Source organism: Nicotiana attenuata, unplaced genomic scaffold (genome assembly GCF_001879085.1).
Source record: "Nicotiana attenuata strain UT unplaced genomic scaffold, NIATTr2, whole genome shotgun sequence".
NCBI lineage: Eukaryota > Viridiplantae > Streptophyta > Magnoliopsida > Solanales > Solanaceae > Nicotiana > Nicotiana attenuata.
Genome location: NW_017670680.1, coordinates 78,917 through 102,927, shown reverse-complemented (window position 1 = coordinate 102,927; position 24,011 = coordinate 78,917). Strand labels below are relative to the sequence as shown.

The 24,011-nt window shown below is 37.0% G+C and overlaps 1 protein-coding gene across 1 annotated transcript; it reads right to left on the bottom strand.

Moving 5' to 3' along the window:
• Positions 1–5,558: 5,558 nt before the first annotated feature.
• Positions 5,559–16,418, bottom strand: LOC109242219 (probable protein S-acyltransferase 14). Its single transcript, XM_019409075.1, has 7 exons — positions 15,952–16,418; positions 15,419–15,638; positions 15,239–15,330; positions 11,715–11,838; positions 11,532–11,617; positions 10,417–10,482; positions 5,559–6,023 (listed from the first exon to the last, which is right to left on the bottom strand). The coding sequence occupies exons 1-7, from the start codon at positions 16,165–16,167 to the stop codon at positions 5,901–5,903; spliced, it is 927 nt and encodes a 308-aa protein (XP_019264620.1). The 5' UTR covers positions 16,168–16,418; the 3' UTR covers positions 5,559–5,900.
• Positions 16,419–24,011: the final 7,593 nt, after the last annotated feature.

The following is a 24,011-nucleotide window of genomic DNA, read 5'->3' as shown; positions in this document are numbered from 1 at the left end:
TGGCGGTGGGTTGTGCCTAATCATATAATACTGCTTTTGGCACAAGCGGCACCTCACCCTGATTGTTCGGGTCATTCACGTTTTTCTGTTGTTTAGATTATCGTCTTCCATGTCTGGTTCGATTTGTTCTGTTGAGTTATGTTGCTGTTTGCACAATTCAATGCCTTGAAAACTTTCTCAGGATCTGATAATGCTTCGAACAATTCACCAGTTCTTGAGGAGTTTCTAGGCATGCACCTGTAACACCCAAGACTACAAACGTTATAATTTCAATGTATTCAGTTTACACTGAAGAAAATTTACTACACCAAGAATTTTAGCACTTCTTTTAGCTGTAATTAATAACACCGTTAATTCCCTGGAAACGGCGCCAAAATTTAATCACGCCCAACTATGCCTTATAATAAGGACAAAGTGGTCGCTGCAAATATTTCCTGGTTAACAAGTCCGGAGTCGAATTCCACAGGGAATTAACCAATCAATCACAGCTATTGGACTTACACAAATTCACGTATTCAATCTTCGGAGATATTTAAGTAATAGATTGAATGTTTACTAACTAAATATTACGTAATGAAAATGCAAATAATAAGAACTAACTACGAACGGGTTGTAGGCAAGAATTGGAATGATCTAAGGTTCTGATTTTTCCTATTGTCAGAATCATTTCCGTTGCGTTTCCTATACTTTGCCTAAGTCTTCTCAATCGATCATGAGCACTCTGACGATCGTAACTCTTTTCTGAGTAATTACAACAATATACTAGACATATTCTCCCGAATTACGCTAGCTAGCCTTAAGTACAGCTCACTTAGATCGCACCCAAGGTTTCGTTATCCCTAATTCCACCTTTAAACCCTTCGTATTGATCCCTCATATACGTTAGGAGTGATGTTGTTCAACAACTACCTAAATATGCACTCTCTCCCGAGTAATGCATACTAAATAGGAACGGCTAATTGAGGGCCCTTCAATCAACAGCAATAAGCATACAGTTGAACAAATAGAGAGAATACTATGGCAAATCTATATTAACGTAACGAGAAAATCATCCTTCAACAGGTTCCATCAAAATCCTAGATTAGGAGTTTAGCTACTTGTACTCATAGTAACAATATCCAAAGTAATTTGCATAACTAAATTACAGAGTAAAGATAAAGGGATGTAGAAATCAATGATTCTAACTCCCAAGTAGTTTTTCACGAGCTATTCTTGCCTCCGGTTGCAAAAGTCCTTCAAAGTGGCATTTTTGGGTCTATTTATATGTTTGGGACAAGTCTTAAACGTGTAGGTCAACTCCTAGTCAAGCCGCGCAACAATTTAAGCCTTCAAAACTCGGACTGGACCTGGCCTTAGGCCTGGCGTTGCCAGGCTAACGCCAGCCTCAGCCCGGCTTTAAGCTGGCGTCGCCAGGCTAATGCCTGGTTGGCCTGGCTTTAAGCTGGCCTCGCCAGGTAAAGCCTGGTCGAGCTGGCTTTTGCCTTGCTTCTCCTTTTCACCGTTCTCGAGCGCACTTTCGACGTTTAAGCATCCATTTAGCTCTACTTTCATCTCCAATTCACCTACACATAAAATAGACTCCATTACGCTCAAAGAAAGTATAATTTATCATTAAAGCATGTAAAATGCAAGGCACATAATGTGCTAAACCATGAATTATAGCCACACATCACTCATCTTTAGGAGGCCAAAATTTCATCTTTCCACTCTAATCCAATTGCAGAATAAGACTATATTCTCTAAAGAGTCTCCTGCCAATGAGTATTTATTGTCTCCGATGTGAAACCTTCCAGCACTAAGAGTATTCTACGAAGCTATAGATGATGTTTGAATATTCAAAATATCACGAGTACTCTACGAAGCTATAGATGTTATTATTACAAGTTTTCTTAGTTGGTGTATCGATAATTTTTAAATTTTCACAAATTATTTCAGTTAGTGTCCGGCTACTCTTATGGTAGGATTTAAAACAGCAACAACACAGTTAATCGATAAAATAAAAAAAATACTTTCTAACATTTTCAATCTTCTGGGTTAACAACTTTGGTGTAGCTTTATTTTTTCTTATAATCAGCTAATAACATAGATAATAGAGTGGTATGAAATAGCATATATGAAATAGTCGGATAATACATACCCAAAAATAGTTTTGTAGCATTATAAGAATTTTCTAAAAATAAAATAAGCTTGAAAGCAAAATCCCAGTCTTCATCTACAAATGATCTATACGATCACCATTATGGGCACTAAATAATACTCGCGAGCTCGCCGTTCCAATTGATGTGAACTTGTTTGACTGGGTGCGGAGTTTAAGAAAGAATGAATACTTTCGGAATTTGTGGTCCTAAACAAGTCAAAAAGGGGCCCAGAGTATTTGTATGGTTATAAAAGCTTCTCATTAAGGGTAGAATTGTAAGTTTAAGCTAAATTGTTTCCAAATTTAGAAAGGAATCATTCTTTTTGGAACAAACCAAAAAGGAAATAGGTAACATAAATTGGAACAGAGTAATTATAATGGTTTTCTTTATTCCTAAGCAACTTTAATTTTTCATACAAAGAATTCCATCTAGTTTTACTTTCGGTGGAATTTTCCTATTAGACATATTATAATCATGACACCTTTACTTAAATTCTTTAGGTCTTGCTAGTTTTGAGGATTTAAAAATATAATAAATAGCAAGTTAAATTTTATCATAAGTATAAGTATATAATTTTACGCCGTCTTTTACAACTAGGTTGTAAATATGGCATGCACATCTAATATGAAAAATATAAATAAATAAAAGATAGAGCCTATTTCATTTTTAAAATTACTATAGCACTAGTATTACTATAAGCATTATCTAATAAAATAGTCAAAACCTTATCACTAATTGCATAATAATCACTAGTTTCAAAAATATTTCTTAAAATAAATACTCCAGTGTGCCTTTCATCAATATATCTAATTATCTATACATTAAAAATACGTTTTTGTATTACTCAAATTCTATCTAGCCAATGACAAGTAAGTGTTAAGCAATCATGAGAATTAGTAATATGCCCTACAAAAGAAGTGATAGAAACTTTACTATCTGAATGATAAAATAAATAACGTAAATATTATTAATATTCATTAGCAATCTAAAAACATCACCTCTAACAGTTGATGTTGGAATACCTTTATAAGTTTTTTTTTTTTGGGTTTCCCACCCGGTGTCAGGTATCCGCATTGGAGTCCGACTATATTCGGATTCGCGCCGCGTAGGGCCCCATTCGGGGGGAAGCGCTCCCTACCAAGAATTTTTCCATACCCAGGGCTCGAACCCGAGACCTCTGGTTAAGGGAAGAGCAGTCTCATCCACTGCACCACATCCTTTATAAGTTGGATTGTATTGATCTTGTATGTAATGAACAAAACCCGGAGACGAAGAAAAACTAAAAGGTAATCCCTCAACAACTACTAATTTTACTTATTTTTTCCTATCTTTCTTTTTGTCATATACCAAAAGTCCTCCGGTCAAAGGGTTAATTCGTGATTGTATAATATGACAACCATGTATCTATTAAGTAGGAATAAACCCCTCCCCCTCCTGGGAAGCCTAGCTTGTATGCCAACCATATTTGCTTGTGAGAACTTTCCAAGTGTCTAATTAAAACCTATGTCTCCCTTGACTTTTTTTTAGTTTTATACGAATACGCTTCTTTATACTTATTGCGAATAGCTATTTGATTTTGCTTATATTATAGTAAATAAGTTTCCTGTAAGTGTTGTCTACTGAGGTTCTACGTATTGAATTTGGAATAATGGGTGTATCATCATCTAAGTTTTCTTCATTATGTAAGCAAATTATGCAAAAAGTAATTCATGATCTAGTGATTGCTCATTCAAATTATTATTATAATAAGGTATTTCATCTACGTGAGAGTAATCATCTACAGGATTACTACATTCGCCCACCCTTCCCTTATGTCGATTAACTATAAATCCATGAAAAAATTCTAGACATTATAATTTATGCAAGTGACAACTATCAATAATATTTAATTCAAATATAAAAAAATAAATAAATTATAACAAGTAAAACAAAATAATAAATAAGAGAGAGATGGAATGAGTGTACTAAACGCCGATACAAATACCGACATATAAAGGAGGTTGATAGTTGAAACTTGCTCAATCCCCAAGCTAGTTGCCAACTTCAGTCTCAATTTTCAAATAATGGATAACAATTACCAAATAAAAAATTTCAATAATCAATATTTTAAAGATAGAGAGATAGAGAGGTCGGAGAGAATGTAGAAAGATATGTGAAAAATAAAGAAGAGAAGAGATATTTATAATTCAGAATGGGGTCAAAGTATAATTTTATAGACTTAAGGGTTAAAAATATATTAAGAAGGGGTAGGGGTGAATTCGGGGGTTGGGGGGCCAACCGTTGCCCAACGGTCATTTCTGCAAAAAGGTCGTTGGGTAACGATTATTTTTTGAATGAAGCAGTAGATTTTTTTTTACTAGGTAAGTCCGTACTGGGATTTCTGGCGAACCAAACTGGCCGGTCCAGACGGGATCAACCAACCGTCACACCTAGATCCCCGTCCCCTTACCCTTAATGCCATCCCCTCCGGTTAACATGGGATTGGGCCAGACCAATACCGGGTTAAACCAGGACGGGATTAAGTTAGCCCGACCCACCTGACAGCCTTGCTAAAGTCGAACGAAACTTTAAAAATAATAATGGTTCCGCATGAAGTTCAAACTCTTTATTTGGTTTCCAAACGATGATGGTATTTTTATCACTATACTATCTATGGTAATCACTGTTTCCACTCTGTTGGAATATTGCTCAAAAATCATCTCAAGTAGTCTTCTGGGCACGGTAAACTAAATCCATCATAATTTGCATGCGATTCCACTTATTGTAAGTATAGTTGTTCTTCAGTTATCCTATCCTGGGTTCAATAATCTTGTTAACCCTTTTATGGTCTACTTTCTATCTTCAACTTTCCAATCCTGGTTTCAATAATCTTGTTAATTCTTTTATGGTCTACTTTTATCATCTACATCTTTCTTACATTTTCCTCGTTCAACAACGAATTTGCGTTCTTTTTCAGCAAGTGTTCCTTAGTAAGACGGTACCAACCATACATCAGGTTCACCTTTTCTCTGTGCTCGTTTTCTGCTGGTGATGGCTTCACTTGAGTATGACAAACACATTCCGGAAAGATTTTACTTTGCTTCATTTTCGAAATATTGAGCAAATATAAGAGTCAAATTTTCAACCCTCTTGTTATATGACATTTGGAACTTCAAAAAGCATCGGTGTACTCCAAAATTTCAGATAGTGTACTTTCTTCCACTGTATTTGAGACAAAATAAAATAAACCCACCAGAAAGTATCATCACTGTGGAAAATACTGATATGCCAAAATCACCATTCAAGAAAGCTCAACTATAGAACCACTTTGCACGGCTAAAAGCAAAAGACTTATAGTTAAAACTTCATCTTTGGCGAAGGGTTACCACATATCTGATCTGCATTTTTTCCTGATCAAGTAAGCCATGTTTGCGGGTGAAGAATCTTCAGAAATTTTATCTGCATTTCTTATCAAGTAATCAATTACAACATTGTTGTGATACGTGAAACATCAGCATGTTTTATGTTACAGAATCATAATCACATAAATATCTAAATCATGAAATGGACATATCAACGCATCATCTTCTCCCAGCCTTGGCTCCAATCTGTAGGTTGTCATCTGCTCAGACCCTGTTATAATCTTGTGATGTTGCTCTGCATAACTTGAGAAGATGCAAAGGTCCAGTTCCATTTAGTTAAGCCGGTTAATCAGTTGAAAGCCTAAGGACCTCTATATTTTGTTACAAAGAAGGAAACTTCAGTTTGGCATGCACATCCCTATTATTCTTGGGCATCAAGGTCAGGTTTTGACGGGTATTCAAGACCATGAAGAGCAGGTATCCGTCTTAAATCTTCTTCAGAGTAAGCTGGAATGAACCAATATCGCTTGTCCATGCCAAACACCTGATCCATATAATACAATCTTAGAACGTTAAAACGAGACATATTTAGCTTTTCTTTATAAATATACAACTACGCCTTAGTCCCAAACAAGTTGGGTGGGCTATATGAATCTTCACATCTCCATTCAAGCTCAATTCATGCCGTCATTATACCAAATAAAAATAAAAGCGAACTTCTCTTTCTAAATATGAAACATATACATAACATGTAACACGATGAAGGCGAGAGCCAACAAAACTTGATTAAGGGGCTAGTCGGGACCAGTTTGGATTAGACTATAGAATCTAATTTTGACTTGAGTAAGTTAGAGCCAGTTTGGCTTAGCTGATTTAAAGTAGCTGACAAGCATTAAGTGCTGAAAGGCATTTTTAAGTGCTGAAATTGGTAATTAGCACTTGAGGTGTTTTGGTAAAAAGGAGCTGATAAGCACGATAAGCACTTTTCCTTGTTAAGAGACTTATATAGCCTTAAAGTTGTTTACACTAACAAGGACATGATTATTACAAGATTTCGAATTTCAAATGGATCATTCAACAACAACAACAAACCCAGTGGTTTGCCACAAGCGGGGTCTGGGGAGGGTAAGATGTACGCAGCCTTACCCCTACCCCTGGAAGCGCAAAGAGGCTCCTTCTGATAGTTCAAATCGATTCAAATCAAAAAAATTATGTTTCAATTTATTTTTAATCCAAACTTTAATAGATAAGATTATTTTATACAGATAAAAATTATTTTATGATAAGCTTAAATTTAACAATTAATAATTTGTTGATCAACGTTGAACATTAGACGAAAAATATGAATAAAGAATACGCCATAGCACAAGTACAAAAAACAAAATGCATATATCAAAATAGCTCGAAAGGAACGAGGAAAAAAAAAAGGAGAGATTCAAAAGAAAGTTGCAAAATACACAACCATACAACCTTATACAATAATACACCAGAGAATTTAATAAAATAAGGAGAATTATCTCAACCAAATATTGTCAAGGAGAATCTGCAGAATATTTGTTGTTGACATTGAAGAGGGGTGACGGAAGTTCAAGGTCGAGAAGAAAAAGTGGGAGGGACATCACCTAAGTTGCACGGACTCTTTGATTTTGGTGCCGCACCAGTCTCGACACGGGACGGGGAGGGGAGCCGGAGTGGGAGCAGGATATGTCCCGGATTCGGTCAATTGACTTCGGACACTTTGACCGAAGTCCATCGAGAAATTTGGAAGAAAAATTGAGATTTTGATTTTTCAAAATCAAAAATAAAACAGATTTAAGATATGGAAAATGGCATACCTTCAATATTGTAGTATTTTTGTCTCATATTTGCTACTTTGTGTGTCAGAAAAACCAAGAATTCAGTTCTGATTTCGGACTTCTTGTAGACCCAGCAGCGATCGATACAGATGGAACTTGGTGGAAGGCGTTGAATGGCTTTCTTTTTCTCTTATGAGGAAAGAACGAAGAGACGTGAACGAAGCGTGAATGGCGATCTGTAAGAGCTTGAAAGAAGTTGGAGAATTTTGAGCATCTGTAAGAGCTTGAAAGAAGTTGGAGAATTTTGAGCATAGAAGTTGGGGAAATTTGAGGAAGACAACTAGAAGAGAAGTGAACTAAGCAAGATCTGCAGTTCCTTCCTAAAGGACTCTCTTAATTGTAATAATATAATAAGAAAACCCCTTTATTCTCCATTATATGCTACTTGTCCCCTTTATTCTCCATACTTGTGACATGTAATTGAAAGGCACTTAATTGTTATTTGTAAATGTTTCTTTCTCATACAATATAGGAATAATTTCTAAATTGATTATTAGCATGTTGATTTTTTGCTAAATAATTTATATATTTTAATCGAGCAAAATTAATTTATACGAAATTATTTACTAGTTGTACATAATTTATCGTAACTTAGTATATATAATTTTAAATATGTAAATTTTATTTCGAAAAACTAAAAGATTCTATGTCCAAATGTACAATCAAAATTAGGAAGTTTGAATCTCGAAACAATAATATTATATAGGAAGAAGAAGTAATAGATATTGACATAATTTATAAGTTATGTCGTCTAACTTTGATGTTGAAGTTTAAATTCTCAAATTAAATTAAACATGTGACCAACTTGTAACCACCAGTTGAGGGAAATTGTGAATAACTAAATTGTAGAAAAAGCTAACTATAAATCACATAATTTGAGAATGAATTGAAAATAACTAAGAATATCTTTATAGCTCTATTTTTTATTATTTTGAATTTCCTTAGCCGAATCCTCGCACCCGTATCCATATCCGGATCCACACCCCCGAATCTTAAAATTTAGATTTTACCTAAAATCCGATACTCGGATCCGTCCCCGTATCGGATACCCGAACCCGAGTCCGAACAACTTAGAAAATGTATCGGCATGGATACGGGTAGCTAGAAAATTTTCTTAGCCGAATCCCCTTAATTATCACATAATTTATTAAAGGTAATCGATTTTATTGCACATCTAGTTAGTTTTTGCCCATCTTTTTGATAAGAATTGCAGCTACATTTTGTTATGAGTCGTATTGGTTTTTAAGCATAGTGCGGTTCATTCAAGAAATTCCTACCTCTTTCTAGTAATTAATAAGATACTAATAAAAAGTAGTGATTAAAATGGGTGAAATAATATTAAATCAAAAAGAGCATTTTATATGATTTTAGGCGGCAAGAGAAGCATAAAGCCAATAATGTCAAAAAGACTTGGAATTCAAGGTCTTTCCTCCGGAATGAGTTTTTATGCAGAGTTCAACACTTCACCAAAACACAAAAATCATGCCCTTAACAACCATTTGGGGCACTTAATGCATCTTAATGCATTCCAATATGTCATGTTCAAGCAACAAGGGGAGTAATAGGAAATAGCATATATTTTCCAGAAAATGTGTGTAATAAATCTTGTGCTCTTTTCTTTTATTGTCAAGGTTCCAAGTAATAGATCCTATGATTCTAATGCAAGACTAGTTGCAATTGCAAAAAATGAGTTTATAACCTTACTTCTCAACTGCTGAATATCCAAAAAATAAAAAATCATTCCCCTCTGAATTTTGCTCTTCCAGCTTTTAAGTTAGTTGCCTTATATACTACCGTGTATAGAGCCTCCGATCTTGCCAAAAGAACATGTCAGGAACATACATAATTGCATTCAAATAGAAAATGACGCCATAGTCCAGCCTGACACTAGGTCCTATACAAATGGTGATAGCTTTGTCTAGAATAGTGACATGCAGGGGCGTATCTAAGTAGAGGTGTGTGGGTTCACGTGAACCCATGCTCCACTTCCTAAATCATGGATAGCTAGTCATATCTCTTCAAAACTACTTTAAATATATATGTATGCACCCAAGTTCAAAGAGGCGTATGGTGCAATGGTTACTGGGTGCACCTCTATTTTTTTTTAATTCATTATTGGGGGCACCTCTATAAGTGAGGTTGAGGGTTCAATTCCCACACGTTTTAGTTAAGAACTTTTTTCTTTGTCTGTCTTTGTTTTTTTTTCTTTTTCGCCAGGTTCTTTGTTTGGTATGTTCTTTCAAAATCCCAAGTCTATTGAAATTACTATTCTCCTTTTCTAATAATAAAGTTTTATAGCAGCACTAGAGGATGTAGCATAAGTCAATGGGTTCAACTAATTCCAACACTTTGGACACAAAGTGTGTGTGTGTGCGCATGTTTGAAAAATCATTACAATTTCAAAAATAAAAACTGTTTGTTCAATGGTAAGACCCTAAAGGTTGAACCCGCCAAATTTAAATCCTGAATCCGCCTATTCATAATAGTTCACCCATCTTCTTGAAATCCTGGATCCGCTCGTAGCGTCAAGTAGGTGATAGCTTTGTTGACTATGTTCATTCAGATAGCATAAGGAGGTTGAACCCACATTTCAAAAGTTAAAAGAGGTAAACTAGAAAGTAAAGATACAGCACAGAAGTTGCAGTTTAGCTTACCCACAATTATTGTCTTATACTTTCTCAATCAATATTCATTAAACTAATTGAATTCGTCATTGTATCACCGCTATGAGATAACAGCATTTTTGTATAACGTGCTTCATTGCCATCACATGTGTGTATCATATCGTGTCCTATCCAGACCCAGATATTCACTTTCCACATACCTCAGAATGAGCACTTAGATCCAGTATAATTGAAAGTGTTCTTTCTTCTGTAAATTTCTGTTGTTTTTCACATTCCAACCATAAGTTCCAGATTATTTCCATGAATCTCGTGCTTCATTATACAAACCATATCTTAAATTTAATATCAGAGCACATGATTATTTAGAGAAGCATCTAAAGCATCTATCACATAGAGAACAAACATTCTATCAGAACTAAGAAAATAACTATGGCAGTCTTGTGCAAAGTCATCTAACCTGTTCAAAGTTCCTCTTCCGACCAAGATCATAACGCCATTTTGGACTGGTCTTCTTCTCATATGCCTGAAAGCAAGACAAGCCTTCAAAAAGTGCCCAAAACAGTAGTTTAAAAGAGAAAAGTGCAAAGAAGCGACAAGGTACATGGGGCCTGATGCGAAAACGAGAAGTGAAGCACACACAAGTCACAGAAAATTAAAGTGACAAACATAATTTAGTACTATAATAATCAATTGCAATTAAACTAACAAATTATCCAGTTCATCAAAGTTGAGAATCCAAGAATCAGCCACTTCTCATTAGGATCAATTTGATCCATTATTATTTGAAGCTCACGCTTCTCTAAAACGCATAGTTTTGCCCATGAAGCTATAACTCCTCGCTTCACATCAGGTCATCACTTTAAGCAACAAAGTGATGGCTTTCAATAACAATGGCCCAGAAAGCCTTATAGGAAAAAACTGGATTCTATTAAGAATGGTCCTAATATTGCTGTTGCATCCAACTCAGGGATTAAACCCCACCAATGATTGAACTAATGAAACCAAAATAGATGGCTAGGCTGGTTGGGTGTTCAGTACTTCAGTTGACTTTCAGAACCTTGTTCGCAAGTCTATAAAGGGATACCGAGTTTATTAATTTTGTGTGTGTGTGTGTGTGGGGGGGGGGNNGGGGGGGGGGGTCATATTCTGACTTGAACGGCCGCCACCAGATTCGAAGGTAAATCATAGGCTCTGGGTACATCTCTGGGTTTAAACAGGAGACCTAATGTAGGGAAAGCAACAGGAAATGAGAATTCTTTCTATACTTCAATTTATTTATTTTCTCTTTTGGGGGTGACTGGGAACATGCAAGAGCTATCTTCATGATTTGTAGTTGCGGGAACCTAGTTTTTACAAGGTGATTGAACAAAGAATCAAATACAGATGATACGATAATTTATCTAGCACCAGATACTTTACCGAACCGAAGACAGAAATTATAAAACTAGTTTTGACCTTACAACTGAAGAATTATGTGTACTGCATTAAGGATGTTTCAGATTATTAGGCCTTTCATAGAAGAATAAAACTAAAAACTTCAAGTTAAAACACGAACATGAAGAGTGTAAGTACCTCAATAGTTGTGGTATTACCGGCCACCAAAGATATGTGCATAATCAGAAATCCCAGAACACTCAAAGCAAACGCAAGGTTCAAGACTGAAATGCACAATTAATGTGGTAAATTAAGAGGACTGGTGCATCTCAAAAAGAAATCATAGATTGGGAGTTTCAAAAGACAACAGCTAAACCTTACCAAAAGCAAGGAATGTGGTTGCAAGGGTGCCCGGAGTCCCAGGTATCTCTCCATCACTGAAGAAAGCAATAAATTGTGGCAATAATGATAAAGTCACAACAGTGGTTTCCAGGAATGTGTAGAACTGCAGTAAGAAAGGTTATACTTAGTTGGAAAAAAGTTGGTAAATATATATTGCAATGCAAAGAAGTGCTATGACAATTCCCGAATACGTATCTTTACGTGCAAGTTGAAGCATACAACACTACCGATCCTCCTAAATTGGGAGGGATTTTTGAAAAAAAAAAAAAAATTGAAGCATACAAATATCAATTGACAGGCACCAGCATGGAGGAAGAATGTGGAAAAGGATAAACTCTCAATATCAACTATCACTTTCAATACTCTAAGAAAACCACATTGTATATGACAAAATGGCCAGACAAAATTTGGCAAATGCCATGTTACAGGAAACGCTAATAGAATAAGTTCCTCACAAATTAACATACAAAATGGCCAGTCAAATTTTGGCAAATGGCATGTTACAGGAAACGGTAATAGAATAAGTTCCTCACAAATTAACATTAACAGATTAACAATGGTCAGATCCGTATGCAGGGATATATCCCCATACTGCATATTACCGGTAGTTGTACATCTAGCAGGATAACATCTTCAGGAGAAACATGTCATATATGGAACTCTTGTTATGCTTTTATATAAGAAACATAAAACTTACAACAGCTCATAATTATTGTAAAACAAATCCAACCAAGGTCAGATTTGTGAATATGGTTTGTAAAACAGCAAATCAATCGAAATACTCAGATCATCTACCCCCCCCCCCCCCAACCACAAAAAAATGACATAGCATTTGTGATACAAGAACATCGAAAGCACTCCACTTGACATGTAAGCAATGGCGGGGATTGTAAAGCCCCACAATTACTACGCGTGATAGGGACTAATCCGGGATTTAAGAAACTAAGTTGGAAGGAGACAAAGGCACAAAGGGAAGCTCAGCTACGCATGGTCTGCATAGGCAAAAACAGAAGGTGAAGCAAGAGGGCCTTCAGGGGAGAGGCCTCCTAAGTCCTACGCATGGAAGGACATCTCCTACGCATGGGAGGCCAACACCTATGCACGGGAGCCATAAGCTAGGCATAAAGAGGCTCCTACACACGCACAAGGCAGCTTCCACACTAGCCAACTCCTACACCCAGCAACTGCTACGCACATTTGGTGCATAGCTACGCACCACGCGTAACAATTTATAGGGAGTGGCCAAAATGACCTAGAGAAAAGGATCAGATGGCCCAGCCCATGCATAGCTACACAGGTGGGTGGCGGGCCTATGCAGACCACTTTGGTCCATTTAAAGAACATAGCGGGGAAAGAGAGTGAGAGGAACTTTGAGCAAGTTTTTGAATCCTAGAAAGAATAAGGAGCTCTTCCACCGTAAATACAACCCAAGATAAGCATTTATTATTGATGCAACATTTATGATTAAAATCCACAGGATTCCACCAAATTTCAAGAATCTCTAGAAGGATCCTGAGCTAGGGTTTTGAACTCAAAAGGTAACATCTCTACCCCATGTTCAAATACAACTATGAGATAGATATTTGGGGAGTATAATGGGTTGAGAATCACCATTTGAATGGGAAGATACACTAGTTCTTTAATGTATGAACTAGGGTTTATAATGAATAGTGAATGGGTAAAGACTAATGTTGGAATTGGGTGGTGATTTATGTCTAGCACCTATTGTGTTGTGTAGCTTAAATTCTTAATAAGTCGATTGTAACACAAGGTAGGAGTAAGGTCACCCTCACCTGACCCCACTTGTGGAATTTTACTGGGTATGTTGTTGTTGGAACACAAAGAGCTACACTAGCTTCAAGACACTTAAAGTATGTTGAGTTGAACCCTTCCATAGAATCATTTCTCCAAACTCCATGTTTTCTAAATGCTAGCTACATGACTAAATGGCATCCAAATTGTTAGTGTATAATTGTGGGTGTGCTATGCATGTTTTCATCAAATGATGTGGTTTCAAATGCTATGCTTCACATGACGAATATGATTATGAACATTTCAAAATTTTAACAGCCCAGTAAAATCCCACTAATGGGATCTAGGGAGGGTAGTGTGTACGCAGACCTTACCCTTACCCAGAAGGAGTAGAGAGGCTGTTTCCAAAAGAATTTCAAAATTTTAACTGAAAATGAATATGATGCTAAAGCTTTTCCCAGAAAACATGAATATAACTCTATGGTTTTTCAAATGTAAGGCAAACGAATATGCAAATGGAATAAGAATTATATGTGGCTATTGAGCCTAAACTTTTTTTTTTTCAACTGCAGCTTAGCCTAAACTTAAAGACCATGATTAAGGGCCAGAAGTACCAAATGAAAATAAAAGATTTTGGGAATATCCTTAGATGACTAAGAAGGTATTTGCATAAAAGGCCAAATACCCAAAGCTATCGTATCCAATGGTTTGGACAATTAAATAATCACCTTTGGTTGAGTTATTAATGCTAGCAAAATTGTCAACATCCACACGACATTGGTAGTGTAGTGAGATGCCCAACCCGGTCGGGCTAAGATCGAAACACCATGGGTACACATGGTGGCTTATAACTCCCACTAAAAGTTATAAATTTGTTTTAAACTCAAACTCTAAGATGTTTATGAAATGGAAATGATATTGTTTTGAATTGCATATTATCTCTTCATGCTTTTTAAAAATGTCCTATCCCATTTCATGTGAGGGAATTGACGAGGTACGAGTATTTGCTGTTGTGTACTCACATCCCTTCGTCGTGGCGCTACATCTCTTTTGTGGACCCTCGCTAGGCACCTCCCTCATTCCTTCAGTCTTTTGGTAAGCCCTATTCTATGTTCGGGGTAATCCTATTGATGACACATACATTGATATTCTTTTTGATATAGTCGGGGTCTTGTCCGGCAATTCTTTATTCATATGGTCATAGAGGCTCCATAGACATAGTGGTCATGTTGTCTTTTGTCATTTCCTATTGAGGTCACATATGGCATGTATGAATAACTCTTTCGTTATTTACAGCTTTACAAGTCTAAATCATGCATGAGTTACGGTTATTAGGCCATGACAGGTTGGTTCGCTGGATCAAAGTAAGGCATTGATTGTCGTGTCTGCTTTCCTAGGTTGGGGCGTGACAGAAATGCTATAAAAGTGTACCAAACATAATACAATGTTGTTTTAATTAAAATAGGGGACAGACCCCAAGGTGTGTGATAATACTGGGTATGTTGTTGTAGTTGTAGGGGACAGACTGCCTATGTTACTATTAGAGCAGAAGCCCAACAACAAAAGAAGCTAGTTGGTAAGCAGAGAAGTCACAATGAAATTTCATCTTCCTGAACACACATCATCAATTTTTATAAGATAATATTTTATTGACATTGTCAACAAAAATAGTCATGCCAAGAGAGTAATTTTAGAAGCTAATAGCCAACCATATATAAACTTTTCAGCATTCATGAATTATGATTACTTACCAAGAAGAGAAGGAAATACTTGTAGTTTAATGCTCCAACACAGTTGACAACCCACACACAATGATGATCCATCTTTAGCACACACCTTCCACCTAAAACATGGAAACAGACAGCAACTCAATCGCAAACGAAATAACAGAAAAAAAAAAAATCACCATACGGTGAACAACAAGAACTCACAAACAGAACAGTGATGGCACCGAGGCGGTTTTAACTGGTTGCACTTTCTACAAAAACGTATTCTTGGATTCCCCGAGTCAGCTGGCGAAGCCCCAAATTCTGATGCAGTTAACGGGTCAGCTTCCCCTCTTTCTTCATCCAATTCTGGCCTCCAATTTGGAGGCACATTACCAGGATCAGTAAAAACAACAGAGAAATAACACCACAGAAGCATCACCAACTGCAACCATCACAAATAAGTACTAGTTTAGCTACTTAGTAGCACAAAGTTTATCTATTCTTAAGAAAATTACTCATTTTATTAAAGGGAGAAGCACATAAGCCACGGGATTGTAATTCAAGAATGACTAAGAAAAAAAAAACTTAATTTTAATTTCCCAAATTCCATAAAATATTCGCTTGCACCTCCCATCAAAACCCGAGGGAGAAAAAAGTGAGAACATGTAAATACGTTCAACACCCAAAAGTCATCATGATTTATTACTAAACCCCCTCAAATATTCCTAAAGTACACAAATTTGGAAGAAATTTACCAGACAATGGAATATGACGAGTACTAAAAAAGCGATGAGGGCATCAAGGAGACCGCCACTGCTAGCAAGGGACGGCCCATAATTAGTCAAAACGACGGCGTAATAAGTAACTCCCACAACTCCCATAACCAAAATGATCATGATCGAACCGAGCCCTCGTAAGGCCGTACAAAATCTGAATACGTTCCATGCCATTACAGCTCCCGATCTATGCATAATAACAAAATAAAATTACACCGAAAATCAAACGAAACAAAAAAGGACTCTATAAGAGGAATTTTTTAGGGTTTATGAATTTATAAAAGTATGTAAAGTAGAATGCATTGGTAGGTGATGGAGTGAAATAGTGAGGAAGAAGGAAAATTGGTGCTCGTCAGAAGGATAAAATTGAGATTTGCGGAGGTCAAGCTGGGAAAATTTGTGCACCTAATGAGTACTTTACTGTATTTTAAGATAGAGGTTTTGTTAAGGCAATATATTATTTTGTATTAGAAGAAACTACTACACTTTTTCAAATTTCATTGGTCATAGATGATAATAATCTAGAAGGTCTTGTTATATGGTCTGTAGGCATGACTAGAGGTGCAGGTTGAACAAAAAAAAAACAGCCCGTCCGTTATCGGACCGGATTGATTAGCGGGCTGGGATAACGGGCTAGTAGCGGGTTGGGAATTTTCGAGTTATTGTGGGCCCGTTCGGGTTCGGGCAGGCCAGGCTAGTGTAAATATTTTTTTTGTTTTTTAATTAAATTTTGACCGTTGGAAACGGACCAAATAATGGAAAAAAAAAATTGTAACAGTAACCAGGCTGATAACGGGCTGCAGCCTGTTAACAACCCGTTAACGGGCTTAGTGGGTATGGTGCACCGTTATCCAAAATATGTTCGTCCAAAACATGCCCCCCGGCCAACCCGTCCAAGCCCGCACATTAAGCTACAGTAACGGGCTGAACCGGGCTGAACCGAGTTGAAAACGGGTCAGCCCGGCCCGATTAACACCTATAGGCATGGCACAAATGGAATAGGAGTAGGGATTCAAAGTAACACAAAATGTCTTGTCGATTAATAATGGAATTGTATACGGTCGAGATCGTATGCCTTCGATCTATAGGCTCGAGAGGTCGTCCAAAGCCCGAGTTCAGATAAGATCGAGGCCGAACTTGAGGGGCCGGACCCGAGTTTGAAGACAGAGCACGATGCATACCAAGGCCGATGTGCTCGACCCCGAAATTGTACCGTTATGGATTTGTAACAGAATAAGCTGGATTCCTGCCACGTCCCCAAGATCATGGCGCAAATCCCTTAATAGGATTGTATGATTCCGTACTAGGCGGTTAGACAGCTGTATCAAGAATATTCCTTACTGTAAATAGAAATATACCATATTTAGGGTTCCCCTATTATATAAAGGGGACCCCAATCATTTGTAACATCATCTCATCATTGGCAAGAATATACTATCCTACTTTTCTCTCTTACTGTTCATCAAAATTGTCTTTTACATTTATTGTTCTTACTTTATTGCTCTTAATCCATCTCGAGGTCACCCAGCTCGAGGTCAGTATTGCTGAATAACATTGGTATGATTCACTTATTTCTTTTATTTCTAACTCATATTCTTGAATATTAATCGGTATTGAAATTTAATCACATATCTTTAAAACCACAAATCGAATTTAATTGTTACTCGTATTTTCGAGGTAAACAGTTTAGCGCCCACTGTGGGGCTAAAGATAATAGTGGTTATTTCATTACTGATTCTCATTACACACGTTATTTTAACACTTTTTCTTGTCAAGTTTTTTTGATTCTCAGGCTGAAACATGTCTAGCTCACAAAACGCACCCATACATGACAACGAAGGTCTTGGGGAAAACATCAATACAGGGGTCGGTGTATCACCGATAAACCCGGGGGAAATGCCAAATGTGGAACCAGTTGATATTAGTTCGCACATTGCCTTGAATGCAGATCTAGGCGCAGACCCCGGAGGGAATGTACGCAGGGAAGCCCGACCAAGGGACCAAGGAACACCAGGAATAGGTGATGGGGGAGTCAGCCTCCAAGTGATATTCGAGATGCTGCAAGCTCAGCAAATCGCCATCGCTCAACTTCAGAGTCAAAATAAAACTCCAAACACCGCCGAACCAGTAAACTCTTGACGTACTTGAACCGGCACTGGAAAAGCCAGATGAAAGTGGCTCGGGGACTAACCCCACAATTATGAGAATGCTCGAAGAGCTCACTAAGAGGATCGAGTCCGGAGAAAAGAAAATTGAAGATAATGATAAAAAGGTGGACTCTTATAACTCTCGTGTTGACCAAATACCGGGGGAACTTCCAGTCTTGAAAGGTTTAGACGCCAAAAAGTTCATACAAAAACCATTCCCTCAAAGCACAGCTCTGATGCGCATTCCTAAGAAATTTCACATGCCCGATATACCCAAAACTAACGGAACAACTGACCCCGACGAGCATATTACTTCATACACTTACGGGGTCAAAGGAAATGATTTTAATGACGATGAGATCGAATCAGTCTTGTTGAAAAAGTTTGGAGAAACGTTGTCGAAAGGAGCTATGATTTAGTATCACAACTTAGCTCATAACTCTATTGACTCATTTGCGATATTAGCAGATGCCTTCGTGAAAGCACACGTCGGGGCCATAAAGGTGGCCACGAGAAAATCGGGCGTCTTCAAAATAAAACAAAGGAACGACGAGATGTTAAGGGAATTTGTGTCTAGGTTTCAGATGGAAAGAATGGAATTACCGTCCGTGTCTGATGATTGGTAGTACATGCATTTATGCAGGGTTTGACCGAGTGGAGTTCGATTGCATCACGACAGCTAAAACAAAACTTGATTGAATATCCAGTTGTGACATGGTCAGATGTGCACAATCGTTACCAATCAAAAATCAGGGTCGAGGACGACCAGTTGGGAGCCCCCTCGGGTTCAGTTCATCCTAACAGATTCGCAGCCAAACCCCTGAGGGATAACACTAAGGAATCGATGTCGCGCCCCCTTTTTTCCCTCCGCGGAGAGAAGTCTGGGTTCCGACATCCATGGGGGTAATAACTCATTTCCTCTTGGGATTTGGGATTTTGAAGAGTCGCCACCTAACGGATTTTGGTACGTTAGGACACCTAGAGCAATTAACTGTTAGACTAGTTTGCATCACCAGAGATTTAGGGTAACGGCTCGAAATAACTTTGAGGGGAAGGTGTTAGGCACCGCTCTCAGTCCAGAATGGTGGGTCCCGACCGAACTTGCACTTATGTGAATTAGTCCTTTTAACAAATAAATAGTTTTAACACATACTTGCAAATAAAGGCATGTTTTGACATTGTATGACTCAAGTAATGAAACAAAAGGGAAAAGATTTGAACAAGTTGCATAAATATAGAGGAAAGTAAAATTTAAAAAACGGGAATTGGGAAAGTAGGGTCCTAGGTTAGTTAGCCTACAGGATCACCCCACACAATGTCCGGTAATCACTCCTCAATGAGGGGCTACACGTGATATTAGCGCGTAGTCATCATATCCTTACTACCCAATTCCCTCCCATTGGTCGTATCCTAAAGCGTTCTAGCAACCTGAAAAGTATCCTATGCGTGCATTACCCGTCCCTTCCTTGTGGCCCTAGAGGTATCTGGGACCTCTAATTTTAGGTAGTTCTAGACCATCCTAAGGTATTTAAAGGAGAAAAATCTAGGCTTCAATCAAAACAATTAGGACTGCACATAAAGAGGGAACAATTAGAGGCTCATATTTACCTCCACAAATATGACAAGTGCACGTCTCAAACAACAGTTTTAAGTATTTAAATGAAAGACCTTAGAACATGATATCTAGGTGAGCAGAGATTATACAGCATTGAATTAAGACAAAGTGTCAAAGACCTATTCAGCTTGCCTACTGATTTTAGACCTGTTGAATGTGAACAATCTTAGATAACAAAGCGCAGTTTTATAGTTACAGAGTTTTAATCGCCCTACAGGCTTGCCTAGGCGTAATAGTGATGTCATATGAGCATGATATCTATACTGATTAGGAATGCAGTAAAACAGTGAACAACTTTTAGACGCATAACTTGAGATGCTATAGACATGTTTTCTAGCGGTATTAATTTAAGGCAGTGTTTGAAAACTTATTTAGGAAATGGACGGTTTAATTAATTAAGCCGATTCAGAATATATAAACACGAATTGAACTGAATGAACTATTTTAAAGTCTTATAGGCATGATTTCTATTAGGTCTAATTTTAACTCCTGTAGGCATGGTATCTAATTATTAAAAGCTGACTTTTGAACTTATAGGCATGATTTCTAAGGAGACGAATTTGAATACATGCTGTAATGAAAACTGAACTTCAATTATTTTGCGCTCTAAGGCATGATCTCTATTATTAAAGCCATTTTAGATCCTATAGGCATGGTTTCTAATATTGTGGAAGTAAAGCAAACATAAAAAACACAGTTTGAATCAACACGACCCTATAGGCATGGTATCTACCCAATTTACCCAACATATATAACTACCCACCCTTTTCACTAATCACCCCAATGTTTGTTTACAATAATTATTACAGACCAATGAATTAAATTTTTTTGTTTTACATAAATAGAAAATTAATCTATAGGGAGCTTGCAGTAGGCCCAAATGACTTCCAAGCCTCCAATAGCCTCAAATGCTAAAGTTCTATAGCCAATTTCATGTCTAGGTGTGTCAGAGTTCCCTAAGGACCTCAAGGATCCCGGGCAGTGTTCACACCTAGACCTTTTCTCAAATAATAACTGACTTAGGTGTAGTGTGGAAGGGCCAGCTCTGACATGCCAGAGTTCATAGAGATCTCGAAGATCTCAAGGCAGTACACATATCAGAGAGGCAGGACCTAGTATTCTAAGAGTAAAATGAGAGTGCTTGACATAGTTTTGAAAAGGTTTTGAAAATAGTACAAATATGACTTTAGGAGTGAAAAAGGTTTTCAAAAACTGGAAATAGTTTGGTAGTAAAAGACAGTTTGAGAAGAGTACCAAAACTCTTTTGAAAACAGCAGGCAGTCAATTGGTCATAAAACATCCAGATTTAGAAAACACTCAACAGATCTCACATAGGGATAAAGGGATTGGGGCACATAAGAGTCACATTTGGGGGGTACATGGATAGGGTATAGAGGAAACATATAGTTAACAAACTGCATAAAACACTTAGGGTCTTAGCGATTTAGCAGCCTAATCATGGACAGTAAATAGTTAAGACATAGATCATAGTTGCAGTACAGGAAACCTGACATGTCTTGAACAGGATTAAACATACAGTTTAGACATGCTAGGAAAAGAAGTAAGCAGGAAAGAGTACATAATATAAAGCATACATTGAACATGACAGAGTTTAGACATGTTAGGCAAAGAAGTAAGCAGGAATACAAGTTGAATTAATAGCTGATGAACTAGTGCAGAGATGAAACACATAGGGTTTGGATTTCAAAATTTAACTAGAGGCATACCAGTTGAAGAAAAGAGTGCAGAATATAAAGCAGATGTAATCCCAATATCTAGCCTTGGCTTTGAGCCGGCTAGACCAGTGAATATCACAAGTATGCAGAAGAAAAGAGAGCTTTAGCGTGTAAGTGTGCTTTTGTGAACTAATGTTCTTGTTTTTAAGTGAGAATAGGAGAGTGCTTATATAGCAGTTCGAGGGTAGTGTCAATAAGATAAAGAATCAGAAATCAGCAATTAAGGGCAATCAGAATCCAATCATATAACGAGTTCAAAATAGACTCCTTTAATTTAGCCAAATCATAATAACATGGGTTTAATTAAGGCAAAAAGATCAAACCATACCAAATAAAGAATAAGTAAGAATCCCAAAGTTATACGGGCAAGCAATTAAGGCAGAGACGACCAATTAAAGTTATAAACAAGGAAACAAATAAAGTCTATGCATACCAATCTTTAACGGAGTAATCAATCAGCTAGAATTTCAAAGTAATACTAATTTCTAGAAAAAATATATATCAATTCCCATAAATAGAAAATAAACTAAGTAAAATTTCACAGAAACATAGAACTTAGTCGGAAGAAATTAGGTTAGAACCCTAATAGGGCTCAGTTAGAGAGAAAATCACGAAAGAGTCAGCAAGTTTAGCAGATAAAATAAGGTAAGAAACGAATAGTCAGGATGAACACAAACATATAGAACCAGTGAAAGGTTGAACTAAGAAATTCAGTAGAGGGATATTAGGACAAGAAAAACCACGAGACATTCAAATGGCTAAAGAGAAACCACAAGAACCAAAGCAAGAACACTACCAGTACTCAGAAACCAAATGAAAATGTCAAAAAATTTAGGGTTTTCAGTACAAGCAAGTTAAGGTCGTAGCAAGCTTACAAAATCAGTCAAAACACATAAGAAGCAGAAGATCAAACACTCAAAAATCATCAAACATTTTGTAAAAGAAATTTCTGGAAACCCTAGTTTAGAAAAAGATGAAAATCACTTGAAAATTATACGATTCTTGTAAAGAATCTCAAGGTTGTTGTAAAACTCATATGAAACAAGTCCAAATCATCTCAGATCTGTACAGATATAAGAGGTTCAGAAGAAAGAAATTAGGGTTTCGAGGAGAACAACACAGAGGTGAAGAAGCATGCTTAGAAACCCATAGATCATAGTCAATATAGGACGATCTTACTCGAAAACACACTAAAATAGCCTGAAACAGGCGAGAAAGGGACCATAGATGCAAGCCAACTGACCCTGGTCCCTTGAAGACCTTGGAGATGTCAAGACTAACGTGAGGGAGGCCATTAAGAGAGGCCTGGGGGGTGGTGAGAAACCACCATAGATAGCATAGATGAGTGTCAGTGAGGTCCGATTAGGGTTAGGTTTGAGAGCGTTTGAGAGAATAGAGGGGTTTCAAGGCGGCGGATGGTGTAGAATGAAACAGTTTTAGGGGGGGGGGGGGTCGTTTGGTTTATTTTAGGTAAGGGGTGTTTGATACCATTGGTTATAAGATTAACGGCCGAGATTAAAGGGTTTTGGGGCCGGATCGGGTCTTCAGGGTTTGGTCTGGGTAAATTTTAATTGGGATTGGGTTCGTATTGGGTTGAATTAGGGCTAGAATTGAAATAAAAAATAGGCTAGATTTTAATAGCCATTTTAATAGCTACATAATTTATAAAAATAGTAAATGAATTCCAAAAAAAATATTTTCGTGTATTAAAATGATTTAAAATATTTTTTAAACATTTTAAAAATATAAAAGGCCATTTTATGCATCAATAATGTAATTATACATTAACATGAGCTATTGTTGCAAGGATGTGCAATTTAGCCTAAAAATATAAATACAATTATAAAAAATGCACTAAAAATATTTAAACAATTATGATGGCATAAATAATGAATTTAAATGACTAAATCATCACAAAATTAATTTTAAGGATAATTATTGGATATTTTATAAATAAAAAAGGAGAAATAAATTGATTTGGAGCTTTTAAAATTATAGAAAAATTATAAAAATGCTTATGCATGCTTATAACTGCATATGTGCTATTTTGAAAGTATATATACATGTTAAAAATATATGAGGAAAAATTGGGTATCAACAGCTGCCCCTCTTTACCCGGGAAGGATGAAAGAGTTTTCGGGTAAAGAAATGATGGCCAATTTTGACTGGACGGAATATTTTGAAAGACAGAGACTGGACTCTGGTCTTGAGTTGCCTGCATATCCATGGTCTTACAGGAATCAGGTCATGTGTAGTTCTGGATTCATTGGCGAAATATACCGTTGAAGTTATTGCAAGAACGGACACGAGATGCAAGAGAGGTTATGGTGAACGGTTAAGTTTGAGATAGTTTGAAAGAACTGGAGCGAGGTCGCTCCTGCTAGGATAGCAGTTGCTTCATGATCACCTGCAGATGAAGAGATGCTACCGACATGTATTTGTGCGAAAATTTAAACATAATGCAGATTCCCTTTGGACCTTGAAGGTTGTCTTTGGACGGTTAAAGATGACGTCCTCGGAACATGATGTCCTGGGCCATGA

Bases quoted from the DNA above. Each gene is read 5' to 3' on its own strand.
- LOC109242219 (XM_019409075.1), bottom strand. From the start codon at position 16,167: ATGCATAGATCGGGAGCTGTAATGGCATGGAACGTATTCAGATTTTGT. The intron at 15,639-15,951 runs GTAAATTTCTTC...TGATGGTTGCAG, and splicing joins TCGTCATATTCCATTGTCTG to TTGGTGATGCTTCTGTGGTG. The intron at 15,331-15,418 runs GTGAGTTCTTGT...TCCATGTTTTAG, and splicing joins GTGCCATCACTGTTCTGTTT to GTGGAAGGTGTGTGCTAAAG.